We start from the raw sequence: 27,604 nt of genomic DNA, 5'->3' as shown, positions 1-27,604 counted from the left end.
TACACTCTTTAGATTAACTACAACAGTAACAAGAAACAGTTGAGATAAACAAGTTTTTGCTGCATATTCATTGTCAGACTATAATACTGAAACCTCTTCAAAAGGCGTGTGTGGTAATGTCTTCACAATATAGTAAGGGGAAATACTGCGAGCAACAGATGTATTTTATTCATTTTCAGATCTTGAGGATGTTTTCTCTCATAGCGTATAAACCACAAATCAGAAAATGGTAAATCGAAACCTCAAGGCTCATTTTTTATCAAAAACATTTTTTTTCTTTCACGGCTTCAAGACAGGAAGATTATTGCAGTGGGTAATAAAAGAATGGATTTGGATGAGGAACCTTAAGATGCTTTTTTTTTTTTTTTTTTTTTTTTACAATTATATGATCTAAAAGCATTTACCTGATGAAGAAAAGCAAAACAAAATCACCTTGTGGAATCCGTTCCATTGTTCAACCTGGACATGCTATGATTTGAAGCAGTGTTTTATTGCTTCTTTGGGCACTGAGGCCAAATGCTGACTGGCAACTGTCATAAAGCGCGCCTCGTTTAATAATAGCCATATTTTATTTCCACTAGATTTACAGCATATTTTACAGCACAAAAGGATCAGCGCTCCGGACATAAACCTCTCTGTGGCAGTGCGTCCTCTCCCCCGTTGGGAGTGGGAGGAGCCTCTGCACCTTGTGTTTGCCCATATAAGGCCGGACAGTCAGTACATCAGGGCTCACTGAATCTGTGATTTAGGGGTAGTAGTGGCACTAGAAGTAGTAGTAGTAGTAAGAGGTAGGGCTTTGCAATCAATATAAAAAAAAAAAAATCTGAAAATTAGAAGAAAAAACTTCAAGCCAAGTGGAGAAAATGGTGGCCTTCCTCCACTTGGTTTGGAGAATTGGATTATGTTTTGGTTTGACTCTAGACCTGACATTCATAAAGGCCTATGACGATTATCAAGATTGCAGTTTTTATTATTATTTTTGAGCAATTGCAGAGCCAGTGGTAGTAGTAGTAACAACACAATATATCTATGACTGATGTATCTTATATTTCAAGCCCATGCTTCCACACAAGACAGAAAATGTTTGCCAGGGAGAAGCCAAAATTCCTGAAAGTTACGTTGTTTTTGACAATAAACACAAATCTAGGATTAAATTGTGTTGAGGACTAGCGCGACACTTCCGGCTGGTTCTGAGAAAATTCTATATAAAAGGAGTCACTTCCCGAGATAATTGCGCGTGAACCTGCTCTGAGCGAAATGACAAGATTTTTAGCGAGCCGTGATTCCTATCATCGCCGTTAAAGAGGCCGCGCCTGTTTCCTCTGGACACGTCTCCAAGGGAAACCTGGCTCCTATGGCGACAGTGGAGCCAAGCAGTTACCCTGGCAACAGAAGTTAATAGGTTTCCTGTGTCTGCTGCGGGTGCCCTCCTCCTCCTCTCCATCTCTGTCAATGTGGATTCTACTACAAGGCCAAATAAGAAGCGTTGTTCAGCCTATTAGAGGAAAAGTCAACGTGGAAGGCCTGGTACACACAATTACAATAGACTCAATTTTGTTGGATAAAATTAGTTAATTGTCTTTTATCGGTCACATGACAAAAAAAGTCTACCTTGTTGATGTTCGTTAATGTACACAAATGTTAAATTCCAAGTAAAGGTAAAGATTATCTGCACAACTATCTGAACTTTCTCACTCTTTACTGTCAGCTGAGGCTCCAGGACTTCATAAGACAGAAATTGTGCTGAGAGCATCATTCTTGTATTTGGCCAATTAATGGTAATTTACATGTGTAGCTGTTAGATATTGCTGCATTTTTATATATATTTTTTGTCATCTGTTTATTTAAGATTCAGATGATGCTTTCAGAAATTGTGCAAAAAAACCAACAAAAAAACAAACCCTGGTTCGAGCAAATGCAGACATAAATAGTAAAATAGAGTTTAAATGTCCATTCTAGGCGCTCCCTCAACCATTTCTGCTGATTCAGGCTCCGCTGATGAGATACTTCAATTGCAGCCAATCAAATCAGTGTAACGACCTCTGCCATCTGTGTGTGTGTGTGTGTTTGTGTGTGCGTGTGTGTGTGTGTGTGTGTGTTAGCAGCTATTTGCCGGTACAGTCAGTTCATTCATTACTAATGGTTTTGGTCGCGCAAGCAAAACGAGGATGGACAGTGGCCTTAAATATATTATGAAAAAATCTAATCCACTGCAGCAAACAAATACTGTGGTGTATATAGGGCTGTGCTGTATACAGTATATCGCCAAATTGTCGCTATGGCAATATTTGGCATGAAACTGCAGCAATGTCACTGATGTCTTCCATCTGGCCTATTCACAGAAATACATGTGAAAAAGTTTGACCACTTTCTTGATTTTGTCTTGAAATTTTTGAACTTTAAAACAGCCTTTGTATCTTCCCATTTGGCAACACTTTATAATGGTACATGAGTTCATGCATGATTTTCATAAACTTATGCATGAATTAATGCACGATTTCAAGATAAAGTCTGCATTACTAAATGACTTTAGTGACTACATGACTTCTCAGTAACATGATTACATGTTGGTTCATGGATGATTTCATCCCAGAATTAAACATCTAACTACTGTAATGAATGTGCATTAAAATCTTAATACTTCATCATGATCATGAGGATCACAGAATACCATGAATTCACAACTAGAAGGTCCGGGTTCGGTTCCCACCAGGACAGGGCCTTTCTGTGTGGAGTTTGCATGTTCTCCCCGTGTCTGCGTAGGTTTCCGCCGGGTACTCCAGTTTCCCCTACCTCTAAAACCATGTACAATAGTCCAGGATGAATGAGAGTGTGTTTGAGAGTGCGCATGGGGGATGACAGATAGAAATTAGCCCATGGCTATCCGGTGTGACTTGTTCATTAACATGCACTGTCCCTACCAAATAAACCAATAAACTAAAATTATCAACAAATCATGATCATGAAAATCATGCATGAACCATTATTATGAAGTGTTACCCATTTATTTATTTTGACCTGTTCCTGTTTGTTTTTATGCCTATTGACAAAAAGACTAGCCATTGCTTTTAGAACATTGTGTACAGCCCAAAGTCTTACTGATCTGTTTTTGTCGCACACTAAATCTGGCACATACTATGTACTTCAAAATATAATTTTACTCTATATAATTTGCAAATATACAGTTAAAGGGAAAAAAAAGAGTTTGGTTGACCGTTGCTATTGCCAGGAGTCCTGCTAAACATCATAAAAGAGGGTTTCGCCACAGAAACCCAAGCCGCAGTTACGGTAGAGTGACTGTGCCACCACAGAGTCTGCACAGTGAGGCAATGTTGCCGACAGAGAACCCTTGCTTTTGAATCTCATCATAGGCGCAGATATTTCATTGTGTTTGTGACGGTTTAAGTGAGTCGGCATTGGCCTCAGCACAACCTCTCGGGCTGATATTTATGGAAATGCCTCGTCACCGCGGAGTGGATACTTCAGTTGCAAGTAGTACAAAACGCAACTTGGGCTGAGTTATTTATGAATGCAATCTGAACTAACACATTTAGCCGGAATAATTTCCTTCTTGCTTAAATGTTGAATGGTGTTATTTTCCAGCTTGTCTTTGTAACAGAACAGAATCAAGAACTTTGTAGGACAAGATCTGAAACAAGCATCAGAAATGGTGTCGAAAATGCACTGAACAATTTCATCATCCTTTAAGCTCTTTGAGGAGCAGCCAGTCTTGATCCCACAACCATGAATCTTTTATACAGTAAGGCTTCAGCTCATTAAACACACGCGTGAATGCAACCATATGGGGGCGCCTTATAGTATGTAAAATGAGCTCGAGTTGCTCTTGTGTGAACATAGCCTTGGGCGAAAGCACATTGTGTGAAATGTTACTGTAATACAATGAAATGCCTTGGGAAATGTTCACGTTTTGCAGTAATATGGGAAATCTGTTAATGCTTTGCACCATTATACTTTGATGAGCAAAAAACCCACACACATTAGAAACAACAACTCCCAACACAAATAAACACATTGCCTTTTTACCTCAAATGTTACTTAGAACAACACATTTACTAAAAGGCTGATATCAATACAGAAATCAAAATGATCACCAACTGCAAAAGTGGGCAACTGTGAAGCTAATATCCAGTAAATTACAACATTGCATCATCATTTTAAAAAAATACCAGCAATGGATGAAAATACACCGCGAATCCTTCATTGTGAACGACCACACAGGATAATGAGTATGACCCGAGGGGCGCTTTTGCAATTTCATTTCTCTTAAAAGGCACTGAGAAAGACAGTAGTGATGAATTATGAATCCACAGAGAAGTTTTTTGTATTTTCTGGCATAATCCCATTGAGATTTTTTGGAGACAGGACTGCAGTAAGTCAGAGAGGACAATATCCTGTGCAACAAAAGAGAATAACCGTAACCCCTTTACCGAGCGCATTCTCTCCAGTCTTAATCCAAATCGAAAAACTACTGGAGTTTACAGCCTATATAGCCTCATTTGAAAGCTAAGACCTACAAAACTCCTCTTCCTTGTTTTTTGTTGTCAAGTTTTAGTGTTGTAGCGTTTTTGTCTCGTTCTCATTGCTCTGTAGTAGAGTTTTGGCTGCATTTAGTTCTTATTTAGTGTAACACAACAAAAACGCAAGAAAAAGAAACGTGACAAAAACACGGCAAAAATGTGAAGAAAATGCCACAAAAACAGTAGAAAAATTCACCCAAAATGCAACAAAAACGCAAAATTGTCACAAATAGGACAAAAACGTGACAGAAATTGAAAAAAAATGTGAAGAAACGCAAAAATAAAATGTTTTTAAAAAAGTGGCAAAATTGCAACAATCCATCCATCCATTTTCTTCCGCTTTATCCGGGGTCGGGTCGCGGGGGCAGCAGTCTCAGCAGAGATGCCCAAACTTCCCGATCCACACACACCTCCTCCAGCTGTTCTGAGGGGACCCCGAGGCGACACCAGGCAAGGCCAGGCCTTGTCCCACTAGGACATGCCTGGAACACCTCCCGCGGGAGGCGACCAGGAGGCATCCGGAACAGATGCCCTAGCCACCTCAGCTGGCTCCTTTCGACGTAAAGGAGCAGCGACTCTACTCCGAGCTCCTCTCGGGTAACTGAGCTCCTCACCCGATCTCGAAGGGTGCGCCCAGCCACCCTGCGAAGGAAACTCATTTCGGCCGCTTGTATTCGCGATCTTGTCCTTTCGGTCATTACCCAAATCTCATGACCATAGGTGAAAATTGCAACAAACACACAAAAAAAAGGGAAAATGACAAAAATGCCCAAAACAAATGTGAGAAAACCCTGCGAAAATGGGATGCAAATGGGATGAAACGCCAAAAAAGAAAGAAAAAAAAAAAACACTCAAAAAACGTAACAAAAATGGGCCAAAAACACAACAATAATCATGAAAACCTGACAACAAAAACGAGATATGAGATGTTACCCTGGCCTATAGGCTGCAATCTCTCCAGTCGAGAAGCTCTTAGATTTGGGTAAAGCTGAACTGGAACTGAACTTGGCTCAGGTTAATAGCAATGCATTAGCTTTATATAGTGCTTTTCTGGACACTCAAAGACGCTTTTTTAGAGTCATGTTGTTTAAATGGTCAAAATGATTCAGCTGAATTTGCAAACTGCATAACTATGTGAGTATTTTGACATTTGCCTCAAATATAATAGGGAGCGACATGTGATAAAAACCAATGGAGCATTTTGAAATCAGCCGCAGCCTGCAGAGCCTCATGTGGAGCGGTGGTACGACCGTGTCTACCTCAAACAATATGTCGGGTCAGTAAGATCAACAGCTGAGTAACGCAGGAGCCACGCTCAAACCGCCCTTGGTGATAAACAGGAAACGCGGACGGGGCTGCGGTGAACCAGAGAATATGAATAAACTATGAACTCTGTGTTTCTTGATTTGAGGCTGTGACGGGAAGACTGTGCAGCCAAAGTTTAACTGCTGGGGTGAAGCCGTCTCTGCAGGGATCCCTTTAAAAAACCCAGATGTTGTGTGTAAAAATGGAACCGACGCGATGGAGGGATCTCGCTTCAGTGAGCGGTTTGCCAAGTAATGAAAGCCACACACACAGTAAAATAAAAATATGCGTGAAAAGTTAAACCAGAAAGGATTTTGAGTGATCTGCCCCTGTACTACTGAACCTAATATCTCAGCGTGATTTTTCAGCCATTTTGGATTGAGATTTTTCCCTTGTTTGTTGCCAGTTTTGTACCGTTGTAGTTTTTATCTTCAACGTCTGCACAATTGAGTGAAGATATTACTGCACGGACATCAAAGTGCCCCTAAGGTGTTATTACATAATTATTATATTATTATTATAAAAGGCAAGAGTGCAAATAAAATACTCTCAGTTGTCATATGCACGGGTAACAATAACTGTTTTCAGCCTGGATTTGAACATTGGCAGAGTTGAGGCCTGTATCACATCCTCATAAAGACTGTTCCAGATTTCAGCTGCATGAAACTGAAAGGCATCCTCACCGTGTTTACTATTGACCAGGAGACCCCTCCCTGAAGTTCTCAGGTTCATGCTGTTAGAGGATAACATTAAATCGCTATTTATCATACTGGGTCAGGCTGTACAGTCGTGCTATCTCTGTCATAGCCTTGACTGTGGGGCTCAGACTCTCAGCCACTGACTGCTTGCGTATCAGTATGACGCTCTGAGAGGTTATTTATCCCTTTTCTGTGGAAGCACAGACAGACTTGAATGGTAGGACTAGCGCAATGTTACGAGTTCATGTCTCCGGGTCCCGCATTGATGGTAAATAAACTTCTCCTGCATAAGACATCCAGAAAGCTGCCTGTTTTTCATCTATCCTCTCCAACACCATTGTTATTTCTCTAACAAATACGGCTGTACCATGTCAGAGATGTACTTTGGTGCTAAACCATAAGATACACATTGAGGAAAGGAGGAGAGGCTAAATACTAACACCATCTTTGGTCTTTTTGCGTGACACAGACCAGACAGTTATGCAGTAACTCGTCTAAGCTCAGGTAAGAACATGATCTCAGTATTGAAAAAATGGTGGCCTGTTCCTTTAAGTATACAGTACGTCAACACTGTAGGTAACGGGTTAAGTGGCACCAGTAGAAACAATAACAGTAACAATTGTGAGTAGTAGCCCCGAGTTCATCTGGATGTCAAAATGTAAGCTTGTGCACAGGCCGGAACCTCCTTGAGACAGCCTCTCCGCCTTCATAATACAAGTTTAGTTCCAGGTTTCTGTGTAATTTTTGACACCAGGCTACGAAAATTGACATGCTCGCTCTTCTCCTATTTCTCAATCATATCTACTCACAGTGTTCATTCGCGCAGCAACGATGAAAAAGATTACCATTCTGCAAGGACTGATCTCAGTCTTTACAGAGAATCTTGACGGGGAGGAGAGAGAACGGAAGAGAGGGCTGTGTGCTGCTGCATAGGAGACTCGGGAGTGCAGGAACAGCTGCTCTCTCCTCTGTCTCTCTGCTCTCTCTGTATAACAAGGCCAGGATGAGGATCACATGGGGGGTCAGAGACAAATTTAGGACGCCCTTTGACTTCCCCTGTCGCTATACGGCCAACATATAAAGCAACAAACTAACAATCCCATCAGTGGACACATCCGAGACCCCGAAGACCTTTTCTGACCTGACAAGAACACATTTTGGTTTTGGTTAATAGAACAGAACATCGATCAATACAAAACTTGTAAAAATGCCATTGGCCCCTTTTTTATTTTTATTTTTTCAAAAACACTGGGGACCCACAGGGACGTTTGGGAACACCAATTAAGGTCCCGAAACCCTAGGGTGGGAATCCTCAGTAACAGTCAATCTTTTTTAACTCACTTTTCCTGACACAAACATTTAGTAATTCTTCTTCCACATCATCTGTCCTAACCATTAGGAAACCACTAGATCCAATATTCAGCTGTATCCCATAACTCACTTCACAAAGCCCCATTATGATCAATCCCTATAAAACAATGAAACAATCATCCATCACAATACGTCACGAATGCTTTCACTCTCCCTTTCGCTCGCGCCACGGACAAAAAAAACTAAATGCCTTTCGCCAGGTCAATATCTATAGGAACCAAACAGCTTTGGCAGATGGGAGCTTTTATCGTGACGGCCCATTGTCTTGGTGGACGCCGTGATTGTAATTACAGTTTCATCATTTTGTCAGCCTTAAACATAGGCCCAGCATACTACAACATACAAAATCTATAACGTTTTTTCCTCCTATCCCTCCCATCCATTCCTCCATCTTCTCCATCTCTCCTTTGCCTGCTGCATCCACTGCTATTTTCTCCCCAGCTGCACATAAGGACCCTCATATGTCACCCCTATGGATTTCCTGTCAAAGTCCAATACCCCCAGTGTCAGGGGCCTGGGTGATGTTAAGAAACGAGCGGGGTGGTTTTAAAGAGAAATGCATGCATGATTCTTCTCCCAGCCTCTCTGCATAAAGATCTGCTGCGTAAAATATGGGAGGGTCACGTGTTTTTTTTGGGGGGTTTTTTGCCAATAAGTCATAAAAAGGATATACTTGACGTGAATGAGGTCGGGGCAGCCAACAAGATCATAGCCGAATCGCATCACACTCCATCACAGGCGCGGGCCAATGGAATACAAGCACTATGTTTGATGGGGCTATGTCAGCTGTTGGTGTAAGAGCCCAGCCCGGGAAAAGCCCTCGGTTAGACAGGCCGGAGAAATATGGTCAATAAAGCCATATACGCTGCACTGGGAAAATACTTGGTTTCATCTTGGGAATGGGGTTCATAAATGCTGGGCCATCATAAATGAGGATCATAGAAAGGAAAGCTTGGTTTATTTCGTCCTTTTGTACAGGCATGCATTTGGTTTTAACCAAGCAAAACCAGAATTTTAAGAGTAACCAAAATTAATGCTAAAAATGAGTAGCATCCAGATAATATATTATTTGGCGATAGACAGTACTGACAACAGGGCTGACTTTTATTTTTTGTGCTGACATAATGCAATTGACAGTACAGTACTAAGGAACTTGTTGACCGCAATAAATCCTTTCCTTCTGGGGGTAATACATGTGTTAATGGGAAGATTGGGGGGTCTTTCATCTCCCCTGGTGTCTTTGGCCAAAAAAACACCCTTGCAACTTCCCTGCCTACGGGTCGGAGGTCCCAATACACACTAATGGAATTAAGAAGAAGCGGTTAACAGGCTAACAGACAAAGCTAACTGCGGGCTAGCGCCACTTAAACAGTATTTACAGCAAAGTTTGAGTGAAAAAAGTTTTCACCATTGTGTAATTGGATGTACAATATCCCTCTCTGCCTTTGTCTTTTCTGTCAGCGTAGTATTTACTGTGACAGACAATTAATGAGTAAAAAAAACACAACATGCTACGACACCTGCAGTGGCGCTTATGGCCTCTAGGGGCACGAGTTACTGAGTACTGCTTTAACCCGAAGTCCCGTAGTACTAACCCCCTCCTCCATGTGCCCTGTTGGTTGCACTGCAGAGACATTAAATTGGAAATGAACAAAAATAGGTCAGATATTATGAGGTCAGAAATATGAAAGGGGAATACAGTATGTTTACTCCCCCCCAATTGCAATTTGCAACACACCAAAATGCAAACAATCCACCAGCACCAAACTCGAATGCTTTTTTCAGTATGAAAAATAAATTATTAAATAAACTTCTGTATGTTGTCAGGTTGTGTCAGGGCCAAACTTTAGATCTATATTCGCGCCGTATTGCATGTATTATCTGTCCTGCTACACTAGCCTCTTTGACAGAAATGCTGAAAAAACAGGTGGCCAGCCCTGAGGCAAAGTGTTGCTCCCAATATCGCAAGAAGAGATGCCAACATAGTGAAACCACTACGCAAATACAGTACTCATATGCCATGGCTGTAGTGACAACTGTTCACTATGAAGTGAGACAAATGGGACTTTGTAAATGGACTGATTGGTTTGTGAATGGATGTGTCTATCACAGCTCACTTCGATCGTAATAACCTTCACAGGGCTGTCAGAGCTTATGAAAGAGCATTTTTCATAATGTTATTCGAATGCAAAGGTGTGTGTGTGTGGCAAATATAGTTTCATGTGAATTCATAACACTTGCATTCACATAAGGCCACTAGCTGATGGCTTTGATAAGTTGTGTGCAATACCCATAAATTTGGATTGGTTTATTGTTTTCAGACATTCATGGGAATAAATGAGATCCCGTGTGGTCTGTAGCATGTTATGAACTATGCTTAGCGATCGTAAACTCGTAAAGATGTAGAACCAAAGCTAAAAACAAAATCTGCTGCAGGATAGTTAAACGTTACCATCCCGCCTTGCCCTGTGAGAGGTGTATTGTGCTATGTTCTAACTTACCCCCATGAAGAATCAGGGTCCGGATGTTTGGAAAGCCAAAAAAAAGGCCATACATGCTTTTACCAGTTGCTGCATCGACCACTACAGCAACACACTCAATTTTGGTATAAAGCAGTCCTCGCTATATCGCCTTCGGTTGGTGCAAAACGCAGCTGTCCGCCTTTTGACAGACACATCCAGACGCTCCCACATCACCCCGATCCTCTCCTCCCTCCATCGGCTCCCGGTCTGTTTTTTCGAGTTGAATTTAAAATGTTGTCATTCCTTTTTAAAGCTCTTCATGGACATGCTCCCCCATATCTGTCCGAGTTTCTGTCCATTCACCGCCCATGCAGAGCCCTGCGATGGTTTTGGATGTGCCCAGGTCCTGATCCAGGCAGTGGGGCATGCTTTTGTAAACTGTGGAACTCGCTCCCAGTTGAGCTGTAAGTCAACGCTAAACTGCCACGGTGTAAATCCAGATTAAAGACTTCCTTATTTAGACAGGCCTTTCATAATGCCTAATGCTGTGTTTTGTCTGTGGTTAGACATTTTACGTCATTTAATGTTGATGTTTTTCTATTCTGTTTTTATTAGAGCTGGGTACCATTACATTTTTCAGATACCAGTACTTTGATGGTACTCGGTTTTCGATACAGACATATCGAAAACAAGAAAACAGATTAATGATGTTATTCCTTATCCTTCCATTTAATTTCTTGCATTTGTATCATGTGTCTAAGGTGAAACAACAAAGAAACTTTCTTTCAAGGGATATTTCAGGATTTTTGACATAGGGCCTCATTTCCTAGTTATCCAGAGTGTTGTTGATTTCTGGAGATTAATTAATTTTTTTTTTTTACTCATGAAGTCCTTGTATTTGTAAGAGTTTAGCGGTGCTAGGCTAGTGCATGTCTGTGGAAACTAATAGCCTGTATTAGTAGCCTGTAGTCTGCATTAACAGTCTGATCAAAAGGGCAGAAAAAACATTTTCCAAGTTTTTCTTATTTTTTCGGGGGTTTTTTTTCAAAACATATTTTTTTTTACATTTTGCCCCAAATATTAATATGTTTCCCTTTTGTTTTCAGTTTTCCCCCAAATGTTCCCAGATTTATCCCATTTTTTTCCCACTTTTTAAATTTTTTCAACTTAACTTCCAACTTTAAATTTTGATGACCCACAGCATCAAAACTTGAATATTATATGTCTTTTCGGTTCCTGCTTTCGATACTTTTATTTTTCCGATACCAGTAGTAACAGACTGGTATTGTTTAACAGTACCCAGCCCTTGTTTTTTATGTAAAGCACTTTGGTCTGACAAGTGTAGTAGTAAAGTGCTATAGAAATAATGAGTAAGTTCAAACTTAACCAGCCACCTTAGTCACAATCTGAAAATAGGAATGAACAACTGCGTAATCCAAATCAACTCCACTGCTGTATCTCGGGGAATTGTCTGAGCAATCATGTTTACAAACGCATAATGCCAGCAGTCACCATTGGGAGTAGTGCTTCGGGGGGCATTGCTCACCCAAGCTTTTCTATTTCCCTCTACGCATTGCCTGCCTCGCCCCCTCTCTCTCCTCTCTCTCCCCCCGTCAGCAGGAGCACCAACATAACAGCATTTTCAGACTCACACGGATGCATTACGGAGCCAAAATCCCTGTAAGGTGCCAGAAGTGCTGAGTCAAGCCATCAGCGAAAATCCTGTATTAGCCTTAACTCTGTTCCCTCCGATATGAATTTTTAAGCAAGTACGCAGAAACACCCTGGCTAGCCTGTTTAATAGCATTACAAAGTAACCTTTAGGAGTCATTTTCTCTAATTGTGTTTGCGTAATTGTGCAAATGCTGATGGCGGGAAAAGGAGAGGAGTTTTACCGAGAGAAAAAAAAACCTGTGTAATCTGGGTATTATTCATGGGCTTTACACCTCCAGGCCACAAATCTGCATAAGATTTTGGGTTTTTTTTTTAGAGCAAAACTGGTGTTTTATTGAGTTGCTATTCAATAATGACCTGATTTTGCAAAGGAAAACTGTGCTATTTTTATCATCCAGCAAAAAAGAAAAGAACAACTTCATACAGCCTGATAAAAAAGCACTAATAGTTTTTGGTTTAACCTCTTAACCTCACACATTTTCTTGAAAAGAAAACACCAAAATAGCAACATAAAATGAGACGTACTGAGGATGAAAACGCGGCATAAAAAAAGGATCAAAAGAGCAACAAAACAGGGGACAAAAAAGCGCCAAGAAAGCAACAAAAACTCGACCAACAGAGCAAAACAGGCAACAAAACAGGCGACAAAAAAGCACCAAAAATACAACAAAAGGCAAATCTTAGCTCTGTTTTGTAGGTCTTAGCTTTCAAATGAGGCGTTACTCTACAGACGACATCTCTGGAATCTCCCATATATGAATGGTCATGTTTGAAAACAGTTAAGGGGGAAAACAATTTGGAGAAAAATCTAAAGTTTCTCTATTTATTCAAAAACTACTTTAACCAATGCTGAATTATGAATATAGTTTTCTACTAAATAAATAAACAAAGACATGGAGAGGAGCAAAGTGGTTCAACAGCTCATAAATGTATAAATAACGGAGAATGCTAACATCGCGCTAATGCTAACACTAGCTATGACTGCCGTTTTTTCACTTCTGCTGAACAATTGGCTGTGAATAAACATCCAAATGGACCCGATTCAGACTTGACTTTATTTGTATGTGATGAATAAGTTTATATTTAGCCAGAAAATAGCTAAAAAGAGTGAAAATTGTGTTTCCCAAAAGATTCTGTTTTCACCCTCGGCGAGGCCACGCCCCTTCTATGACATGTAAGCTCCAGTCGAAAAGCTTTACGATTTGGGTGAAGCTGAGTCTCTAAACAGAGACTCATTCTTTGTTGGGCTTTGACATTATTGGTTTAATTTTGGACACGGTTTCCTTTCATTATTTTATTTTTCTTCCAAACTAATTAGCGTTTGAAGATGGGGGGACAGTACCATGGTAACAGCTGCCAGTGGAGGATCGTGAGCAGTGTCAACACGTCCAACTACAAGCGAACTCGCCGCCCATCTACAAAGTTTCTCTGTGGAGAAAGGCTGCGGATCACGGGCAGGGCACTAATTAGTACATCACAAAATCACAAGAAAAAGCCGTAGCCTGTGATTAATAGACAGCTTTTCAAGTTTTTTTTGTTTTTTTTTCTCGCATAGTTATTTGTCGCCATCATTTTTCACTTTTTGTAACTCAGCTTTGTAAGTTGGTTTTCCGTCGATTTTTCTGACTTTTAAAAGACTTTACAAACTGTTACTAAGACACAATGGAGTCGTAATTATAGAAACTCTTTTATCAGCTCTGCTCCCATTTAGGAAACCAATTTTCTCCCAGGTCATTTTTTGTAACGTGGATCTGAAAATCATCTTACAAACTTCACAATCAGTTTTGCTATTTCACCCAGTGTGTATGAGTCTGCAATAACAAAGGCTGTATATCCCGTACCTCGACTCCAGTGTCGTAGTCCGATCCATCCAGCAGAGTGACTTTGACAGGGACGGTCTTGGGCCTCTTGGAGGTTTTCTGAGGAGACTTTGATGCTTTGCTCGGGGTCTTCTCTGAGTTGTCATCCAGATCTATGTGATCTTCTGGTACCTGTCCAATTAAAAATAATATTTAACACCAACAAGCAACTACACTGCCTTCGGCTAATAAAGGCAGCTCTAATAAAATGTTGGCTCTGAGCGATTTATATTAGTAGTGTCTGAGCCAAACACACAAATAACTTTTTTTTGATCCATGGGAGAAAAACTTTTAGACAGTGCTTTAGGGCAAGATAGACAGATTAACAATACTCTTAATTTGGGAATCTTTTGGAATGTTTTGTGATACTGAAAACATGTCTCAAGTGCCCCTAAAGCCTTTTGTGTACCTCCTTCTCTCTTGGTACAGCTGCATTTGTGGTTTCTGTGCTCCACATTGTTTTGCTGGGTGCTTTTGCACGTCTTTGCCATGTTTTTGTGGTGATTGGTGGATTTTTTTTACTGTAAAGAGTCCTTAATGGTCCTGAAGAAAGCAGCTTTTTAAAAGTAAACAAACAGCTAGCGTATGAGCTAAAGACGTTTGACACCTACAAATGTCTTTTTCTGAAAAACTGAAGAGGCACCAAGAGGCCTTCCCACATGCAGCACAGTGGAGGCGGCAACAGGAAACAAAAAAGGGACAAACGAGGAGGTATTCAGGCAAGACTCACACTTAAGCCATTCATACTTCTATGGGCTATATGCACAATGTCCCCATGTGATTTCATCCTGGACAGTAAGATCGTTGCTGCACTTCCTGTCCCGTATCTTTTACATTCAAAATTAACAGGAGTCCCAAACAAATGAAGAGATAGCTCAGGACTGAGAAAAGGACAACGAGTTACTGATGGACAGTCACTGCTTTGTGTTAAAAACATGTTCACTGTGAATCATGCCCCAAAGATAACGCCAGTGCTCGTACGGTAGGAGCTTTTATCTTGCAAGCTAGTAGTGGTGAATAATGATAATATCAATTTAAACTCAATCAAATTTAAACTACTAACTGGCCGATACTTTTTTGCGCAGAATCGTTCAAAACTTTGCACTAGTTTTCATTTTTATTTTGTGTTAGCCGTTAACATAAACATCCACCGTTATGAACTTTTCCTACAGTGAAGTCGCTACGTCTCAAGTAATGTTTTTAACCTGCTCCAGTAACATCTTAACTTTTACTCGCTGTCCTTTGTGTGGGACCCTGATCATTTTGAATGTGAAAGATACGGGACAGGAAGGACAGTGCCGATGCTACTGTCCAGGCGTAAATCACGTGGGGTCCCTGTGCATATTGCCCATTGTTCTGGCTGATGGACGTTCACTCTTCCCAGAAGATGGTGAAAGACTGCACAGGAGGAAGATGAAGGAGGAGGTGGAGCTGAGCAGTGCAGGACACCACGCTCTGAAACAGGGACAAACCCAGGAGGCGGGGCACCGTTTCAGAGGAGCACCGAGGCCAGCCAGCCAGGTTTCTACCGGGTGCTACGGTTTCCTCTACCTCCAAAAACATGCTGGTCAGGTTGGCCAATAGTGGCGTCGCGGCTCAGTTGCAGCGGCTCAGGACTAACACCTGAATACTATTTAATTGTGCGGTTGTACAATGAAAAATAAAGCACTTACTTACTTACTTAGATGTAGGGAATGGAAAAATGTTATTGGAGAATTGTTATATCTGATGGATTTGGAAATTGTGTTCTATCTAAATTGTTGAATGGATCACCGTTGCTGGTAATTTATCCAATTTTCTTCTAATTATTGTAAAGGGGCATAGAATATAAGACAATGGGGCCGATTTGTGGGGCATTTCTAAGCACAGACTGTAGCCTAGACTTTTGCGCACTATGTGCAATCTTCAGCTTCATACCTTTTCATACCTGGCGCAGTAAGTGGCTGGACAGGCGCTGGACAGACCCCTATGGTGATGTCATGTACAGCAGTGGTCCCTCCCCCAAGCTTTACCTCCTACAGACCGTACCAGACTGGAATGTTTTCCGCTACTTTTGGTCGCGCACATGCTGGTGTTTTGACCACGCGGAGTTTGCCCTGCACTCTTTAATACTGGCGCTAGAGCCTGACCATCAATACATCCCTCAGGCTACAAGCAAAAGCATTGGTGCACTGCTGTTTGTACGCAAGATTCCAACTTCGTCTTGAGCAAAGCCAGGCGGAAGATCGGGCCCAGTGTCTTCATCATGATATGTCCATGATGTCTATATTAATGTTAAACCATTCACTTTCTTTTTTTTTTATCTGAAAGAATCCTAAGAAGATTGCTAAATAACTGGAGGGGCTAAATCAATAGCCGCTATTCATTGGTTTCAGTCACATGGCTTTTCCCTGTTATCACTAGCATTTGAAGGACTGTTATTATGTTTGACCCATGGATAGGGACATGCTGTATCTATAATCTCCGGGGTAGTGGGACTGTTGGAGGCTACGCGCTGGCAGCCCGCGCCGTGGCAGCAGTTCTCTTTGCATATTAAACACTGTAGAGCCGGAAGCGTCGCTCCGGTTGATGGAGAGGCTTGAGCGGAGTGATGTACAGCTGCGGAGGTCCCACCTGATTGGCTCTCCTGGTGTCAGCCTCCATCGCGCTCCTCATCTCCACGCCAACAGCCTGCTCCGTCGTCATGGAAATGGAGTGCAGTCCTATAAAACACACACACAAACACGGTCACACTCGAAGGCAAATGGGTTTCCTGTTTCTCGAATTAGTGCTGAGTGGTTATAAGTCCGATCTGCCAAAAGAGCAGCTGACTGGTTAGAGACGGAATGGAGAGAAAGGCAATAAACAAAACACTTTTCCATATTTTTGAAGCATTTGATGTCTAGAGCTGAGCGATGGAGAGGTCAGATGAGATGCCTTGGCTAGCTGACAGGCGCAGCTTCAGTTCTGGGATTTTCTTCAACAAAGAATATCATTTTTTGAACAAAGATAGAAGTCATGGATCTAACCAAAGGTACACACAGGAAGTCTGAGCGATTTGGGGGATTTTTCAGAGAAGTACTGCGTGTGAATGGATAGAACATTCAGTTCATCGCACACAGTTTTGGAAAACTTTGAAAGCATTGACATTTCAGAGTGAAATGTGAATTATGAAATGCCAAACTAATAAAAGACCAACTTGCATTTCTTTCACATGATGAATCCTAATAGTATAGATTTTGGTTTTCCAATTTGAAAATAGGGATCAATATAGTTGCAATTAACCCAAAAAGAATGAATAGAGAATAGAATAGAGAACGGCTAATGTGTTTGCTTTGTTTGTTTGTTTGTTTTTGTCTGGCTTTGGTTTTGTATCTGTTTAATACATTTGTAACTCCAGACTATCTACAATTTGAATAATCTGAAGCCATGGGTAACGTATTACAAAAGTAACGATTTACAAAAACATATTACTTTATTCGGTACCTAAGGAATATAACATATTACTCACACAAAATACTGGAATATATTCGTCCCCCCCAAAATAAAATGCAGCATAACAAATCAAGTTGGCCACTGGTGAATAAGATCTTCAGACGCGTGTATGTCCTCAAAACAAAACACAAGAGAATGAGGAAAGTGAAGGAAAAGGCTCTACTACTACTATGTTCAGTTTATATTTTGCCAAAAGTAACTCAAAGTAGTGTAACTCAGCTACATTTTTGAAACAGTAATATGGAATACAAACATATTACATTCTTTGAGCTGTAATCACACATATAGAATATAAAAAGGGTTTTCAGGTATCTACTATGTCTGTTACGAATGTCCTTGAGTCTAACAGTCGGCCTGAAATGATATATGCTGGAGCTTTGGAAATTGATAGCGTAAAAAGCAACCCGATATTTCAGCAATGTACATCGGTCTATCTCTGATCCAGACAAAAACATTGTTTATTGCACATTTTATGATAACAACCAAAATGAAAGTTGGATTGCGCGAATCCGATGACTTGCGATAACAATAAACGATAAATGAACCAGAGAGCTTTCAACATTAGTCCGATACACATTACAGTACGCTACACACATTTCATCTCATTCCGCTTCCATGCAAATTACGGATGAGTCTTTTAAAGCCGTGTGTACAGCGAGAGTGCATGGTGAAAGACAGAACGAGGTGAGCCTGGACCTGCCTCCCAGAGGAGCACTCAGCGCGAAGTGGGCCGGCTTCACCGCCGCTCCCTCTCTCCTCCCTCGCAAGGCACAGCGCATAAATTACATCAGTCCTGCAGCAACGGAGACGCCAGACGCACCGCGATCCGGGAAACTACGGGACGACAAAACCAAACACCAGGGCTCCGTGCACAATCATCAGCTTGGTTTAGCTCTGGTGTGCAAGACCTGGTTTAGCCCTCGTTGTAGTGGTGACCTGGTTTCATCTTTTTGTGCACTACTCAATGTCCCATAAACATAATTGAAAAAAAGCTGGAAGGATGAAGGCACTGCTATTTAAAAGACAGAGGCTAAAAGAGCAGGGTCGGAGGGGAAGGCAGATTGCATTATATGATATCACTGAAGTGTCAGGTGGAGATGTATGGGGCCGTGTCATTTGAAGGTGACCACGGTGCACTTACTGTATTTATTGTAGACTTGTCGGGCGAGAGAGGATATTTAGATCAGCCCGATGCAGCTTAGAGGTGGGAATTATGCAAGATAAGAAGAGCAGGAGAGTATCTCTAGCTTTTGTCATAAAAGTGAATAAGGGGTCGCAGGTTGAACACTCCCTTGTGTCAGCTTAAATGCACAAGATAACGTCTGGACTTCCTAAGCGGAAGATAAAAGTGTTGTTATGGGGAGGTATGAGGTTGACAGTGCTGTAAGTTTTTTGCAGGTTGAGGAAATTGCAATATTGGTGTCAGAAGGTGCAACACAGGTGTGAGTTGAACTGAGGGAGACTTTGCTGAGACACTGAACTGAAAATAACTTAACTAAAACTTGCAACTATGTCGTCATTTCAAAACGTTGAGCTATTATTATTGTAAGAAGAAATATTGACATTGTACGAGGATTCACAAGTATACAGAGACGCTTTAGATTCATTTAATTGTTCTTTTAATTGAATAACCTATAGACCATTAGGCATATATATTATATTCAATTTGTATGTTTAACCCATGAAGAAATACTCAGCGGTTCATCTGACTGCAGGACCCCATCCTATCACAACAAACAACTTCTGATTTGGTCTAGCAGCTGAAACCTTTGCCCCACAGAAGCTAAAAATCATGTAGAAAATAAATTGACTACCGCACTGGAGTCTTAATTCATGCTGTTAAATGTAAATCTGCCAAATCCGTAGTATACAGCTAAATTCTATTCATCAGTTAGAGGTGATATTCACACACACGTAACACATTGACAAGTCCAAGCCTCTAAGTGCAAAGAAGCTTCATTGACTGCAGCGGGTGCTTGTAAAGCGCTCATGCTAGCATTAGGCATTGATTAACATGGTTATCCTATCAGCTCCTGCTAAGTGTTTACAGACTGTAGTTTGTGTCCCAGCAGGCCACCGGTTCATGAGGGGCTTCCTCTTCCAGTCTAATCTGGAGACAAGTAAACAGTCGTGCGAGAGACTAATTTGCTGTAAATCATAGCACAGCACAATGGTGGCACAATAAAAACATATCATATTTTAACATATATTTTAATAGTCCTATTACAGTGTATAGCGTTTCAGAAACTAGGTGTTTAGAGCAGGAGTTCCCAAACTTTTCAGGCCACGACCCCCAAAATCACTTGACCAACAACTCGAGGACCCCCTTCTGTAAAATGTTGTTAACATTTATTATCATTTAAGGTGCATTGAACATTAAAAATCTGGTTTAATGATGTTAGTTTGTATACTGTATTTTGATATTTGGCTTCATTTCACTAAAATATGCTGTTTTCAATTTTTTTTTAAAACACATCAAATTCAATGTCTGAAATTTGGATAATATTGTCTCAAAATCATCTTGCGACCCCCACTTCAGTGTCCCGTGACCCCTCAGGTGGTCCCGACACTCACTATGGGAAACACTGGAGTATGGATGTTAAAGTCAACTGTTCCGTTTACCCTAAACTGTATTTGTTAACAATCTCTAATAATAAGTTTCTCAAAGCGCAACACTGTAGTCATTGTTCATTCACAGCATGCTTGCTGGTGGAAGCCACAGCTGCCCCTGAGATAGAATGGCAACACATTTGCGCCATCTGCTCTATGAACACCACCAACAACAACTCACACTCTCATTCATTCTGGCCTATTGCACATGTTTTCAGTTGTAGGGGAAACCAGAGTAGCCAGAGGAAACCTACACAGGCACGGGGAGACCATGTAAACTCTACACAGAAAGGCCCCCTCCACCCGGGGATTGAACCCGGGACCTTCTAGCTGTGAGGTGCAAATAGCTGCACCGCCGTGCCGCCAATCTACTGTCCTGACCTGGGCTGTCTTAGATTCATTAGCCTGCTGCCCAAAGTTGTGGTCTAGAGCAGTGTGCCTTGCAGGAGGGGCTCAGAGCTTTGCCGGGTCAAAGGGTCAAGTCATAAGTCATATTATTTGAGCAAATTATATGGTTAAAAATAATCAAATATGACTGAGAAAGGACTACAGGTGCATTAAACACACCCATTTCAAACTTAAAATAAAAACTTAATGGACAGGACAGTTTGCTTTGTACATATATCAGTCAGGAGTGAGATCCATGATTTTAGCATCCTGTGCATTTTTTTTGCATGCTAGCTGACCACATTAAGGACCAACGTTGCTCGGATATTGAACTTGGGACCTTCTTGTAGCCTCATTATTTAGGTCGATGAAAAAAAGTTCTATTAACCAGCACAATCTGTAATTTCAGACAGCAGCTCCAGACTCATTGCAACCCTTTCATCAAACTTTACCTGCAACATCTGCATATCAATTTGCACATGCTCTCCCCAATTCAACTCATGTTTATGCAACAAGACAAGACCAAATTCAAAGAAGAGAGCCAATTTACAAGAGCATGTTTCAGTTTTTCTAACAAGCTGTAGCACCACTGTCAGTCAAAGGTATAGTTAATGAGCTGTTTTGGTTTTCAAAGGCATCGGGGCACAATGACTTAGAAATGTGTTGTGTCACTCTGAAATTAGATGTTCAGAAACATAATTTCACACATTAAAAATCGCATTAACTTTTGACTTGGGATGGGACTTCCTTACGTGCCATTATCACTAATAGGGTGAAAAGAATCAGACATTATTTAAGTTGGAGTGGGGAAATAACTAAAACTCATTTGGGTGGTCTGCCAATTGGCTTTAAAATATTATGATTATGTCAAAAGCAATCGCTATAGCATCCAGTGGGTTCTTCTAAGAATATAAATAACTGCACAGTTACGTTTGAGTTGGGTCTCTGCCTCAGACAGAGCTAGACAATATGGCTGCCGTGACTCTTTACATTGGACTCAGTGATAGGAGAAGGAGGTCCCACTGTGGCACCATCAACCATGAGACAGAGGAGTTAAGTCAGGACAGTGTGTGTGCGTTTAAAATGATACTTTCATTGATCCATATTCTTTGTTGTAGTTTTCAGTAAGTAATATTAATGCTGACTAAATTGAAATACAGTGGGAGGAAAAAGTATGTGACTGCTTTGGAGTGTCTCACATTCCTGCTTAAATTGGTCATAAAATGTGGTCGGATCTTCATCAAAAATGGGAATAAGAATGGGTAAACAGGGTCTGTTTAAACTAATACCACCCAAACATTTACATTTTATCATTTTTAAATGGCCATAACATTGTAAACATTCACAGTACAGTGTGGAAAAAGTAAGTGAACCCCATAAATCTCGCATCTGAATGTTTACATGTTGTGGCCTATAAAAAAATGATACAATTTAGGCAGAAATGTAAGCAATTCCAAACGGTGTACTCACTTTTTCCTACTGTATATATCTACTATTTCTGTGTTCATATTGTATGTGAATTGTTTGAATGCCTTTAAAGCAGTACTAAGTAACGTGTTTACCTTAATAAATCCTTTTCGTAGTCCCTGTGGGGGTAATATAAGTGTTTATGGGATGATTGGAGGGTCTTTCATCTCCCCCTGGTGTCTCTGGCCAGAAAACCATGTTTGCAACTTGACTGCCACCGGACCGGAGCAAGCAATACACACTAATGGAATCACGAAGAAGAAGCTAACATGCTAACGGGCAAAGCTAACTGCGGGCTAACGTCACTTTAAACAGTATTTACCGCCAAGTTTGAGTGAAAAAAAATATTTCCATTGTAAATTTGGATGCACAATATCCCTCTCTCCCTTGGCCTTTCCTGTCAGCGTACTATTTACTCTCCAAGACAATTAATAAGTTAAAAAATCGTAACTTGCAACTACACCTGCAGTTGCGCTTATGGCCTCTAGGGGGAAGAGTTACTTAGTACTGCTTTAAGCCATGTCAAAGATGAATTTCTGTCTCTACTGGGATAGACAATAAAGATTTTCTTATCTTAACTAAATAAAAACATACAAAACAACGCTGTTATCACATTAAAGTTCTATCTTATCCCCAAAAAGATTGCCATTGTACAGCAGTAATCACGATGAAAGTGCCTGGTACCATTTCTGAAGTATTTGTAAAGCCGTGTCCAACAACTTCAACCTCATCAAAAGTCTTAAAAATAGCTTTGAGTGATTCATAATTTAATTCATATTCCCTGCTTGTCCCATCACTGCAACGTAATGGCTGTTTTCAGTGCGGACGTCAGATGATGCGTCAGCCAATCGCTGCAGACAGGCCTAACACACAGGACTCTGGGCTTATTCTCACTCACCAACACAAGGCCAATCAATGCTTTCATTTGGCTCGTTTTTGTGATTCAATCATGGAGGTTCTGCTCCGTGTACTCCTAATCATGTCTGAAGCAGATAATGGAGAGGCAAATGGGTCAGAGCTCGAAGAGTTACTTTTATAGACGTTGGACTTTTGGAGTGGAGAGTGGCTTTAAATTTTGAGCACCAAGGCAGTTCTTAATCATAGAAGAGTTGCTCTACTAGTGGAAAAACAGGCCCTACAGTTTGTTTGTTTTTTCTCAAGCTCCACTAGGTGAAATCACAACAAGATTATTAGGTTTGATAATTGACTTTTGATCTCAGTCTCAATACCCTGAAGAACACCTGGTCATATATCTTGCTATGCAGCTAAAACATATTAATACTGCCATTCATTTCGCACTTTTTCAATATTTTTTCAGATTGGCTAAATGCGCTCATTGTCATTCCAGTAACATTTCAAAAGATTTGTTTCAGACCATCCAGAGACACAGATTGTATCTCTGAAACGAATCAATGCTTTGTTGTGGTTAAGTGTGTTTTCTGTGCAATTGTGCCACCGGAATCCATCAGATAAGACTCAGTTTAGGCGGAGTAGTCAATGCTATAGAAAATCTTTTAAGACAACACTGAGATAAGACGACTTCATAAAAGCATGTTAAAGCACAAATTTCCACATTAATGGTCATTCTAGTGCCTGGGTTTTATTCACTTTGCCGGTTCAGATAATTACGAAGCATTCTGAGCCCTGTGATGTTTGTTGAGATCATTGTAAGACTTAGAAAAAGCATGCTCGCTGAGGCAGAAATAACTCTCCAAATGGACCAGACGTCAATCATTCGACGACAAAAGGCTCTGTGCCACTGATGCGGTGCGGGCCGGGCCGGGCCGAGACAGATAAGGCTGCAAAAGAGAGCCCCAAAACAAGTAGAGCTATTTTTGGAAAGTTTTGGCCCCTGGGTTTAAGCCTCGGGTTCACATCGGCTCCAATAGGGTCTCGGCTTCAAATCGAAAGCGGGCAGCAAGGAGGTCGACTGCAATGACATTATCCAATTGCTGTCAGGGATTGTGGGTGGACTATGGGCCAGGGTTTGGTTACTTTTGGAGGCTACTTCACTCTAAAAGTCATTAGGGTTTGCGATATGGAGACCTGAGTCTTGTACACTGGCTTTCTACGCATACTGGAAATTCATTCATCAAGCAACCAGTGCCATTAAAAATAGAGTTCAATGATACAATAGGGATACAATAAACCTTTTCTACTAACGGTGCTACTTCATTCTTTGTTCTGGCTTTTACAACTTTAGACAGCGAAACCTTGGTATTTTTTTTGTAGTATAACTCAAAATAATGTTTGTGTCAATATAACACCTCTCGGTAATAGGATTTTATAACATGCACTTCTTCTTCCTGCGCGCTCCAGTGACCAGAGGGAAAGTTAAAAAACAAATCTAAAAAGACACACAAACAGGATCAGGACAAGTTTGATGGTGCATAGACAGAAATTCAGCGACGCTTAATGAGAATCTCTGCGTTACATGGGCCAGCGTATGGAAAAAGGACTTAAACATGCGCGAATGTAACAAAACCATCTTCCATTTCAGCCCAAAGGGAGTAGAGTATGGCGTTTGCATAACATATTAAAACACTACACTATTTGGAAGTCTATATTAATAGCAAAGAACATGCCTCTTGAAGTTTCATCTGGTCATATTTAATAGAGCATTTAAAAGTCCACATAAACAGCAGCCTGTATCCACCTGCTGTAGCCAATGCCAGGAAACATTATTGCCTTTAATATGAGCCTGAGTTATGTCCATACCACACCATTTACTCCCACCACCTCGGTGCATCTGTCTCCCTGACGTCTCCCAAACTGAAGACTCTGTCCATTTAACATTTTAGGAGAGGACTGATGTGTGCGCCGTCCTCGAGCCAAGCCTCAGTTTACCCAGCAGCCCATACTTCATACATCACTGGTCTGTCAAACGTAGCATCTATAAAATATGCCAGTAGTCGTGGATAAGGGGAGAAAGCAGGGCCTGACAGCTCGTGGATCCATAGTGCTTATGAAACGCGGGCCTGTTGTCAGAGAGTTGGGCAGTTGGGAGGGTTTCGAAGAGGACGTCTGGTTCACTGCAGGGGTGCATATGACACGGACAGGTGAGTCATCGGACCTCACTGTGAAAGGGAATGAAGCTCAACATTTCCAGCCACCTTAGAAACCCGGTCTGGTTCAGGAGGCAAATTTACTACTCATTTACCCCATCAACTTTTGCACTCATTCATTCATCTTTTATTTAGAAATAATAAAGGCATATTTGCAGTTATGTGGCTCATGGCCAAAAAACATACTATCTAAGACAAGATGAAGAGAATTGAAGTATGAAGTATTTTGCCATATTTCAAGTACCGGTATTATGGATTATTCTGCACAGCACAATTTAACAATGCAGCAGCATCAAAGTGAACTAACTTTTCATAAATATGTCAAGGTCAATGAAGAATTGTATTAGCATTTTTATATCACTTAAGTTGGTCCGAGCTCAAACAAAACTGTCAGCCTATGACAGTGCAACATTTGGGCACACAATGAAGGGATCCTCTGCTCATGATGAGGGAGCCTGGGGGGCTGCAATAGGTTCACAGATTTAGTTACGCTCCAGTGGTGTGTGTGACTTTCACAGTATCAATCTGTGCAAGGTAGACTGAATGTGGCTGCGAATGTTTAACACTGTTCATACAAAAAATGAGGTAAGCGGCAGATACCGCCTTGGCGTGGGAGATATAAACATTGCTTGGATCTGTATGGATGACAGTAAATACAACTTCGGGTATGTGCAAGAGATGAAACAATAGAAATAGAAATAGATACTGCATGTAGTTGAAAGAATTTTAATTTGGCATGGTGCAGTATATCTTCCACTCTCAAAACAAGGGACAAGCCCCATGGCGTCAATATCCATGAAGGTTGGTGTTTTCACCAAAGTGCTATAAACATGGCAGATGCCCCTTGTTTTCAAACTGGTATCAGTCAGCTTGTTTTCCCGATTTCAAACTGTGAATAGAGGATCTAGTTGACAATAAGCTGTTACAAGCTGCCCTATAGTCCGTTCACACCAAATGTGTTGAAAGCTTGGAAAGCGCGAAAAGCATCAAGTTTGCATTAAAAATAAATGGTTTGAAGCTTTTTGCACGTGGAAAGCTTTCAATGCGCGTCAAGTGCCTCCTGTGGGGCTGACGCTTCTTCCCCAGGATTAAAAGCGGCAACAAGAAAACTTATTTAAGTGGCTGAATCTGCGCTGGGAAAGGCCTTGGGCCTTGATGACGCTGGAGCATTCCCAAAGCTAATGCTACAAGCTAAAGCTCTGATCACGTGAAAATGAGAAATGTGTACAAATAAAGTCAATTAAACCACCATCTACATAAAGCAACCGTTTAACGATGATCACACACTGAGCCGGGCTTGTTGATTTTGAAGTTTATTGCTCACATTTCATCTACAATGGGTCGTAGCCAAGGGGTTTTCTCACGAAGCTAACGTGCTATTAGCAGCTAACAGCTAACAGCTAGCTCAGATTGCTCCAGTGAAAACAAGTTGCCTATTATGCATTAATAATAATAATAATAATAATAATAATAATAATAATAATAATAATAATAATAATAATAATAATAATAGGCGATTTTAAGCACAAGCGTCCAACTAGGGGCTTAGGGTGCGTTTTAGACGCACGAAAAGCGTAAGGTGTGGACGCAGCATAGCTCATTTTTGCTCTCATAATACCTTCAAAACATCCTCATTTTTTCACATGAATTGATTAAATGCACGTTTCTGGCGTGTGCAAAGCCTTCGCAGCTGGTGAAGCAGCGTAATAGTGTTTTTCCCAACAGCCATAAGACAATAACTTGGGTATTCCAGCTTTAACCACGGTCTGACTATTAATTGGACAAAATGATGCCTACTGTCTGTACCATGTCCAAACCATACTACTACTGGAGCTACCAAGGCTAAGATGTAGAAGGTAGTTCAAAAAGACTACAATATTGGGCCTTTGAATATTTGGGCATATCTCCAGTTAAATCGCACCATTCAGTCAAAGCACTTTACATCTCAACACCACTCACCCACTCCACAAGCACTCATCCAATAATAAACACAGGGGGTCCATGTCTTGCCCAAGAACAAATCGATTGCTGGAAGCGCAGCTCAAACTAGCAACATTTGGATTAGCGAGGGAAACAAATATTGATTTTGGTTCTCACTTCCTTTTGGCAATCAAGGTTCCTCATTTCTCACAAGCCTCACGGCAACACGAAATATTCTGAAAGGATTTAGGCTTTTTACCGTCGAGTTCCACATTGGCAACGTGGTGCAATACTTAAGGCAGCCATTTGAATTGTATTTGTTTTTGCCATAGCATAAACCAGCAGTGAATTAAATGTGCTAGTAAATATTGCTGCAACACTTTGGAGATCAAAAGAGTTTGCCAATCCATCAAACCCATCATATAAAACATAAATTGCTGAGGAGAAATCAGTGACTCTGTTTAAAATCCCCGCATGTTTTCTGTCGGCTTTGCCTTCATACAACAGGCCTCCTCCTCCTCTTGCTTTAGATGCCGGTAATTGCTCAGTTTTGCAGCTTTCAGATCAAAGTGCAGCATTAACCAGTGTGGATGTGATGTGCCAGCTCTGAGCAGTAAAAAGGGAATTTCTGCTCTCTGGCAGATCCCTCCGCTGTGCAAGGAAACATAATGCGATCTGCAAAACCCCAAGTCTTTAACGCCGCGGAGGAGCTAGCTTCCAGAATCTGTAGGAGCTCAGCTTGTAAAAGACTGGGGAGAGGCTTGCGGCTTGGTT

General features: G+C 41.1%; 1 protein-coding gene across 3 annotated transcripts in view; it reads right to left on the bottom strand.

The window, feature by feature from the left end:
• The window catches only part of LOC306964538 (band 4.1-like protein 1), a 67,875-nt gene that overhangs the window by 26,985 nt on the left and 13,286 nt on the right, over positions 1-27,604 (bottom strand). For all 3 annotated transcript variants that reach the window (XM_079558584.1, XM_079558585.1, XM_079558586.1), the window contains exons 2-3: positions 16,521-16,609; positions 13,890-14,039 (exon numbers count right to left, since the gene is read on the bottom strand). In XM_079558584.1, coding sequence (XP_079414710.1) covers positions 13,890-14,039; positions 16,521-16,592 — 222 coding nt within the window. In that variant the 5' untranslated portion in view covers positions 16,593-16,609. The remainder of the gene's footprint in view (positions 1-13,889; positions 14,040-16,520; positions 16,610-27,604) is intronic.

This window comes from Gobius niger (assembly GCF_951799975.1).
Source record: "Gobius niger genome assembly, chromosome: 6".
Classification (NCBI taxonomy): Eukaryota; Metazoa; Chordata; class Actinopteri; order Gobiiformes; family Gobiidae; genus Gobius; species Gobius niger.
The sequence above is the reverse complement of the archived record's forward strand: the minus strand, read 5'-3'. Positions and strand labels throughout refer to the sequence as shown.